At 32.6% G+C, this 8,969-nt stretch overlaps 1 protein-coding gene across 2 annotated transcripts; it reads right to left on the bottom strand.

The window, feature by feature from the left end:
- Nucleotides 1-210: 210 nt before the first annotated feature.
- On the bottom strand, nt 211-6,564 carry LOC121264078 (synaptotagmin-3). Of its 2 annotated transcripts, XM_041167126.1 has the most exons (13): nt 6,421-6,559; nt 6,163-6,325; nt 4,652-4,750; nt 4,493-4,543; nt 4,299-4,422; nt 3,485-3,603; nt 3,302-3,403; nt 3,086-3,160; nt 2,881-2,957; nt 2,310-2,559; nt 1,278-1,649; nt 899-1,027; nt 211-795 (listed from the first exon to the last, which is right to left on the bottom strand). In XM_041167126.1, exons 1-13 carry the CDS (start codon nt 6,519-6,521, stop codon nt 667-669), a joined length of 1,791 nt encoding a protein of 596 aa, XP_041023060.1. In that variant the 5' UTR covers nt 6,522-6,559; the 3' UTR covers nt 211-666. The 2 variants fall into 2 exon arrangements, with proteins under 2 accessions (XP_041023060.1, XP_041023069.1); XM_041167135.1 differs by having other exon boundaries at nt 6,163-6,564.
- Nucleotides 6,565-8,969: the final 2,405 nt, after the last annotated feature.

Below are 8,969 nucleotides of genomic sequence, written 5' to 3'. Positions count from 1 at the left end.
GATACGATAGACCTCATTTATTTTTACAAATAAAATGAGATTGAATGATATGAATTAAAATTAAAATTAAAAAAAATATATTATTAAAAAATATTTTTTTAATATTATTTTTGTTTTAAAATTTGAAAAAGTTGAATTATTTATTTCATTTTGTGTGGAAATTTAATAAAATTGTAATGATTAGATGAGATGAGTTGAGAAGAATTGTGAAAACAAACGAGGCCGAAATTTGTCATTAAGCAACAATTGCAACACTTGGCTAGAATTCTTTTTGTTAACTTTTTAGACATGAATTAGCGGTGGAGATTATTATGATAGCTTTGATCAAGCGCATGAACTAATATGGTGGGAAAAAAAAAAAAAAAATTCAGAAATTTCTGTCCGAACATAAGACCTCAAGTGTAAGAGAGAATAACACCTAGGCCCCAGTACTTGTGTGTATGGATCTTGATCTAAAATGAAATTAATAACTTAATGACGAAGCTGAAATGAAAACGGCTCAAAACTCGGGCAGCGTTTTAGCATTTAACCAATAAAAACTCCAAAATTCTGCCTTGTTCTGAATCCTCCTCCTATAAGCTGCAACTCCTTTGTAATAATCCTCTACTGTGAAAGAACAGATTACTTGAAAACATACTATGCCCTTGTCTTGTCTTTTCCTGTGTCTCAAACTGTCTTCCACCGTATCTCAACATGTATCACTCCATTCTTCGAGTTGATCAGATGGTATTTCTCATTGATTCGGCCGTTGTGGACAACATCAGTAAGGTTAATCTCCACATGTCCTAATGATTCCTAAATAATAGACAACAATTTAAACTAAAGTCTGGACATTGACAAGTATGCAGAACAAACTAAACTAATGCAACAAAGACTAGAAACAAGGTGGTAGTCATACCTTTGATCGAAAACTAATGCCCGTTCGCTTGCTCTTCACCTCGATATGAATCTTCTGGTGTAAAGGAGGCTCCTCGAGCATAAACTGGAATTCTTCATCCCAAATAGGATCACGAGTCCTTTTTATCATCTATGCAAAATCAAATTGATCTGCTAGTTAATCGGAGATTCGGAGGGTAGACTGAACATAGTTGAAAAAGAATGTAACGGTTCATATGACTGGAGAAACAAAACCCTTTGTACAATGACATATGGGATCTTTTACAATAACAAAAACCAGACTGTTTTGCCGTGAATTTTATTATTCTAGGCTTCTAAATACAACTTGCAATATGAATTGTGTCGATATCCATGCAACATTGGCTAAAAGAAAATTTCACCTTTGTTTTCTTTTGTTCTCCTCTAAAGAGAACCAAGGCATAAGGATTATTGTGGCGCTCCCCCTCTACATCCTCTGCTCCTTGGACAGTTACCGAAAGTAAACCTGCTCCAGCCTCCACCTCATCATCAGGGGCTCTACTAAATCTGCTTTCCTTTCTTCCATATCCATTCAGTGGCCCACTAAACTTAGCACTGTCTTCCCTAAAAGGAACAAAATTCATCTCCACCTGAATTTGCCCTCTCTTTTTCTGGTTTTGAGGATTACTAATGTTTGTGTGCTTGAGCAAATCAAGCTTAAATTCTTTTGCCTCATAGGGTGTAAGCAGTTTCAGTGGAACTAGCTGCATTCCCAGCCTGTCATGTCCACCAACCTGTGAAGAACGCGGAGAAGAAAATAATAACATATTTGAAGCCTGGAACTAATCCTCATCACAAGTGCAAGGCTCAACTAGACACGTTTGGATGGTATTTCTAGATGCTAGATAAATACAAAACAAAATAAAGGCCAGGTATTCGTTGCAGTTTCTTTTAAAAAATAGTGATCTCGATTTTTTATTCTAAAGAATGCTTCTCTAATTTGTCAGAAAGAGTACTTGTGTTCTGACCTTTATATGGACTGCTTCACATATGCTTTCTATAGAAATATATATCCAAGCTTCAAGTGCACTTTAGCAAAACTGCATCATGATTTATGGTAATTATTTGGATTCTTTCTTCCTTGAATTCGGGTTTTGTTAAAATATTAAATTAAAAAAAAATGGATTCATTATTTCTCATCCATTCAAACTATCAGGGCATAATAGTAACTTCAAACGTCAAACATGCCTGACATCTAGCAAAAGACAGAGCCGCACATAAGGCTTCATTTGCACATTATATAAATGAAGAAAAAAAAATTTGAAGTTTAGATTTTAGTTTCGATTCTATTATGGCTTGAGCCAAGCTGCTGCACCTGACAACAAGTATTCAACATAGTTGGATCTCTTTCCTTTATTTTCTAAGCAACTAAACACAGAGAGCAGGGAAAAAACCTTGTCCCAGTCATACACTTCTAATTGAAGAACTTGAGTATCAGGTTCCTTCACAATAAGCTTGAACTTCTCATTCCACTCAGGATTCAAGTTGTTCTTCTTGACGGTGGTTTTCTTTGCAGGGAGCCTCTCTCCACTAAGGCTGAGCTTAACATAAGGATCAGACGTCCCCAAGATGTCCTTTTTCAAAAGTTTAAGAGCTCGAACAACGTTCACATGTAAAATCCCCACAGGCTTTTTTATGGCCGCTCTATAGGAAGACAAAATAAAAAAAAGAAGATAAATTAATATTATTACTTCTACTTCTTCTGTATGAACTTTACTGACAGGAAATTACACCAAGTCCACTTAAAAAATTCAGGTCACCAAATGAGATTTTAACATACACAGAGAAACAGCTTGAGGCTCATACTCAATGGAGTCAACTACCCAGGCATGAAATATGTGGTAGAGAAACTCAACCATCGTAATTCAATTTCACAAAAACATATTTTTTTCTGAACAAACAAATATTTAGGAACGGAAATGATTAATTTTATGAAGCATACTCTGTCATCCCACATAAACTCACGTTGAAGCATCAAGAACAGGAATTTCAAGTGTTTGGGGCCAGAGGTAGAGTCTTGCAATTTGTTTCTTAATAGTCTCCTGCAAGCACATTGAAAAGTTGGTTAATCCATAGTCAACCCTGATTTTGCACAAGTTATCTGCCTAAGATCCAATTTTAGAAAGTCACTAAAAAATAATGCCTAGTAGAGGACTTACTAGTGCAGCACCTGAACATATCTGTAGAGGCCGGGTATAGACATAACGTCACCTCCCAATACATTTATTCCAAAATCTAAATGCGGCTGCAGATAATTAAGAAAAATTATCACACCCGAATGATTCTTATCAGTCACCTTAGTTAAAAAGCAATAATATCCATTCACCTTTAGATTAAGAAAATTCAAGGGAAAAATATATTTAATGTGCAAAATGATCCTACTTACTTTCTCCATCAAAGATAACACAATGCTTGAAAAACATGGAAAGGTAGGCACAAGAGGCTTCAAAGCTATCCGTGGTAAAGTAAATATCTGTAAATCCACCAACTGAAAGAAGCATAGTCAAATTTCTGAAAGGTACACAGACACACGTGTTGGTTAAGAAGCATGGCTTTAGCCTCTTCTGACCTGAACTGTTATTTCTAGAGACAATACTTTCAATCCCAAAACTATATTGGGATTGCCAGCCCATCTGACTGCCGGTTCCATGACCAGTTCCTTCTCATTAGTCTCGTAGACTTTAAGACCTGGAGTATAAAATAAATCAAAATGAATAATTGAAGAGCTATTAAATGTGGTGCACTACCATTAAATGCTTGCTACGTCCTAGTGAATGTTGATAGTTGACATTAAAATCCTGTACGTCATCTGGTTTGTCCAAAGTTTATGAAAGCCTCATGTAATATGTGAAGTTTATATATAGGGAGCAACCTAACGTTGTATGTTGCACGTACTAATAATCAACAGACATATAAAAAAATTGTGAAGGATAATTCGCACCTAAATTATTTTTAACAATTATTAAATGATGTTTTATGCTTGCCTTCTCACTTGGTACCATGTAGAAGTTTTTCCCGACTCAATTTCATTTCTCTAACTTCTGTTGGTTCAAAATATGTCATCATCAAAGGCATGAAAGTTCTTCCACAAAATTTTCCATAGAAATCTCAAATGCCAGATGAACCCTAGCATTGATGATTGTGGCTTCAATTTAATAGGCATCACCACGTGTATGAATTTATTTAAACAAAAACCAGCCATAGAGAGATATTCTCATTCTAAGTCAAATATAGTTCATGGAAGATGCATGTAGGATTCTTGAAGCAATTTTAATAATATAATGGATAGAACACAACCTAAACTCCTCAACACTAATGAATTTAAAATCTTGAAAGATAGCATAAAATGTACTGGATAGATAAATCAATAGCATTAGACTCACCATATATTGCAGGAGGAAGAGTTCCAAGACTAAGATTCTTAAACTCAATTGCTTTAATATGATATTTCCCAATGTACTCTGCAAATATAGGTTGTGCTGTGGTTCTAATCGTACTGCAAATTGCCTAGACATCGAAAATCACTCAGTCGCAGACTCTAACAGAAAGCCAAAAAGGTTATGAGATAGGATATTACCTTATCAAGGTAAGGCCACATATCAGAGATAAATTTGTTTAACCAGTCTACCTGCACAATTGTGAAAATGATCAACATGCTAATGAAATTTAATTAATTTTAAGAGCAACCACAGAAAGAGGAATAAGAGTTCTAAGATGGCTGTATGGCAATACTAACTCGATCATAATCAGGGTTCTTCACCCAGAATGGAATTTCAGGAAGAATATCTTCTAAAGCACTTGAATCTAACTCATAGAGTGGCCTGGTAACTGGATCCTGCAACATTAACTATTTTGAATTAATGAAGCATTATGGAAATATTCAATTGAACTTTTTTTTTTTTTCCGTAAACATACTTGGAACTTATTATTACTCTACAGAGCACCAGATTACATTAAACTTTTGGGAAACAATTCTTAGAACTACATGACTAACTTCTCCAGAGAAGACAGTCATACTCTAAATAAATAAAAAATGGATAAAAAAACACAGGGACTCAGCACTTTTACTTTACATGACTCTATGATGGCATTTTTGACATCTCGTCGAAAGAAACCGTTGCATTAGTTGAACAGAATTTTGAATGACTTCATTTTGTTTCTAGTAATTCAAAATTGGATTTGTCTCCATTTTATGCTCAGGTTCATTTCTGAGCTTAACTTTTATACGGTTTTTCCTATTTCTGCAGCAACAACATTATATAAAGTACATGTTTTTGCCTTCAAGAGAAATGAAACCATTCACTTCATTGTGAAAAATTAAAGCATCCCATATAGTCATGTTGACGTATTTGCTATTCGATTTTACTAGTTCCGTGTCTTATAAGAGTTTCAATCAAGAATTGAATTCAGGGTTTAAAATTCATAACTCTCTTCCACAAAATGTCAATCTTTGGATGCACCGCATACTTTGCTCTCAATGGAGGCATGCCCAATTTACATACTTTTCATAAGGATCTCTTCACGTCAACAAAAGCCAGTTGACATTTCTGGCCAACCATTAGCAACCAACCATATAAATGATGTCATAGCGGCATAAATTTCAAGGGAGCTACAAAGTCCAGGCTTTATACGAATATTAACATAGGAGTCTAGGACTAAAAAGTCAAGAAAAAACCATGAAATGAATGGTGATCTCAGTCAGGTTTGAACAAAATATGATCAGTGTAATTATTTTGCAGAAAAACAACAGACTAAAGAAACCAGGAAACGAACGATCATTACAAAATATAAGATGAAAACATCGCATATATATAACCCTGATAATTCAATGCCCTCAACAAAAGTTCCGAAATAATAATGACGCCAATTTATAAGGTTCCCACCGAACTATTTCACGACATGAGCTGAATGAACAGGAAGACAACACTCATTTTGAGAGGAGATAAAATTAGAATTACATTCGTAATTTTTGGAAATTTAGATATCCATCATCCATCGAAATAGTATTCAAACAAAGCAAACAACTAACACAAGCTTGGTAATTTATAAGTCCAGAGATTTTCAATTAGATTGATCCAAAAAGATGTAAAACAGAGAAACCGGGCTCAGTAAACTTCATGAAAAAAAAGTAAAAAAGCAAGGAGATTTCTGTCCAGTGTTATTGCAAACTTGCAACAGATTCTTAGACCATGGTTTAATGCTATACTCTTTATATAGGAAAAACCATTTAGCTGTAAAAGATATTACCTCCACATCTTTGGCTTCAGAGTAGATGAAGAGGAAGAACCCCACCAAGAGCCCAATAGGAATCCCAAGACCGAAACCAATAATTCCCAAGAAAGTGCTGAGAAACCCCATTTCCCGAAAATCCAAGGAACTACGGAGACTGATAGGATGTAGGTAGAAAAATCAAGAACGAATGAAGTACGTGAGTTTCTTGAGAGATAAAAAAAAAGAATATGTGCAACAAGAAAACTGGATAAAGATTATACAAGGAAACGTAACAAATAAAATCCCAATAAAACCGCCAAAAAATAGACGTTTTCTGAACAACTCAGAAACAACTGCGAGCTGTTTTCTCCCAAGTTCGGTATCCCAGCTGACATTACTAGAAAGCCATTGTTTTAAATGCTTTGGAAAAGAGTGCTGGAATATGTGGTCCGTCACATAACATCCTAGTCGAATAATTTATTAGGTAGCAAATCGTGTTGGCTGGTGCCGTATCAAGATATATATATTATAATATATGGATCAATTTGAACACAATATGTTAAACTTAACGTTTCAAAATTTTAAACATTAACACGACCTATTAACATAATTGATTATGTTATGTCAATCCGTTAGTGAATACTACGAAATAGACTCGAGCCGATCGTTTCAATTCGTTTATGTAAATGAGTTGAACATACTCGAAATTAATCCGTTTGATCTGATTAAGTTTAGTATAATTTTATATAAATATTAAAATTATAATATCTATAAAAAATATAAAACTAACTATAAGTCCAAAATTACAATCCAAACAATAAAAATATCGAAATTAAAATTTCAATAATTTTACTTTTAGGTATAAGGATATAATTATAACTTTAACTTTCTTAACAGGTCAAAACAGGTTGACATGTTATCAACCTGTTAAATAAGGGTGTCTTAATGAATCAATCCATTTTGCATCGAACCCGTTAAGACTAAACTCAAACCTATTATTATCGTATTGTGTTCGTATTGGATTAACGGGTCGTTTCACATATTGTCACCCCTATATTCTACCTCATTTTACGTACATTTCTTTCGACTTTAACTTTTTTAAGTGACATAATCCCTATTCAACCGTTGTAAAAAATCTCTTCTTTATAGATAGAGATGATTGTAGGTTTGGCAAGTGAGATGAGACACAAAATTCTTATCTCATTTCATCTTATCTCATCATTACAATATTTTCAAATTCTCATAAAAATATAATAAACAATTAAATTTTTTCAAATCTCAAAACAATAATAATATTAAAAAATAATATTTTAAACTTACATTTAAAACAAAAAATTCTCACCTCACTATACAAATTTCATCAATTTTTTCCATAACATTTTTAGATTATTTCTAAGATCTTTTCCTCGACAATAAAATCGAGCAAATCATTTGTAAAATTAAAATATAACATCAAATCAGTATAAAAAGTATCAAAGTAATTGGATGGGATATGATAGGAACAAGAAATTTAAATTGGAAAAAATTAATCGCAATGTCTTAATCGATTTATTAATTTTGATACTAGTCTTGACATTGAGATTTTGATCCACTTGGCACCTTTGGATGAATTTGCGAATTGCACTTTCTAAAGTAATCGTAATTCGGTGGAAAGTCTTGGAATAGAAGCAAGGACTAGTTGCCATTGTTTTCAAAAGCAAGCGCAAATATATTTATATTGAAAAAAAAAATTGCTTTCACGCTTTAAATATAAGTAAGAGGTATATTGATAGACATACTAAGTTAATATGAGATTAGATGAGATAAAATTTAAAAATTAAATAAAATATTATTTTTATTTTAAAATTTAAAAAAATTAAATTATCTATTATATTTTATGTAAAAGTTTAAAAAAATAACAATAATAATAAGATGTAACGTTGTTTCGAAGGTCTTTCAATTCAAACAAGAGCTTCTTGCGGTGGGAAATGGAAATGACACGTAACGTAGATAAAGCCTGAAGAGCACAGACTGTACCAACATATATAGACAAATTTCTATGAGTTTAATAACCTCTCTGTTTTTTTAATCTTATTATTCGAGGTGAGAATAATTGCTTATACGTGTTAATTACTTCGATATTCTCTATCGACTGGTTTTGTAATTAACGAATTGCCTTATCTCCTTCTCTCTCATTAAACCTGTCATTCTTATGAGTTAGATCTCCCCTGTCTTTGTCTCCCGAGTTGTTCCGTTCAAGCTAACTAATGAATGATGATTTTTGCATATGAAATTCAACGGTCGTCCAACGAACGGCTAAATCTACGTGTACGTGTTTCTTCTTTGTAAACGTTGTCAATGACGAAACTATTATATACGTTTCTTATTTATTTATTTATTAGTTTTTTCTAGCGAGCATTTCACACCTAACTCAAACCAAGTCAATTAAAAAAATATATAAAAGTAAAAAAAAGAAAAAAAGTATTTAGACTTGAATAGTCTAGTTTCTTAAGAGTTCAATGCATAACTAGATCATTTGACATTTCATATGAAATTTTCAAATTTGGTGAAAGTTTAATGGTCTAGAATCTAGATAATATCAACCTACTTGAATAGTAATATTTGAATATATTTACACCACGTATTATCTATATTAAATGATTTGATTTTGAAAATAAATTTTAAAATTTGAATCTTACAAATCAAATTATGCCATGTGAATGGTGTGCAGTATAAAATCTTTTAAATAGTATTATTCGTAATGTGATAATTTTTTCTAATATAAGAAAAAATTATTATATACTGCATTTTTATCTTATTGTATTGATGTGACTGTGTTTTTATTTTTAAAATTAAAAAATAAT

This window comes from Juglans microcarpa x Juglans regia, chromosome 1D (genome assembly GCF_004785595.1).
Source record: "Juglans microcarpa x Juglans regia isolate MS1-56 chromosome 1D, Jm3101_v1.0, whole genome shotgun sequence".
Lineage (NCBI taxonomy): Eukaryota > Viridiplantae > Streptophyta > Magnoliopsida > Fagales > Juglandaceae > Juglans > Juglans microcarpa x Juglans regia.
Note: the sequence above shows the minus strand (reverse complement) of the source record. Positions and strands in the feature narration are given on the sequence as shown.

Bases quoted from the DNA above. Each gene is read 5' to 3' on its own strand.
- LOC121264078 (XM_041167126.1), bottom strand. From the start codon at position 6,521: ATGTCAGCTGGGATACCGAACTTGGGAGAAAACAGCTCGCAGTTGTTT. The intron at 3,404-3,484 runs GTCAGAAGAGGC...TGCTTCTTTCAG, and splicing joins CTCTAGAAATAACAGTTCAG to TTGGTGGATTTACAGATATT. The intron at 1,650-2,309 runs GTTTTTTCCCTG...CGTTCTTCACAG, and splicing joins AAGTGTATGACTGGGACAAG to GTTGGTGGACATGACAGGCT.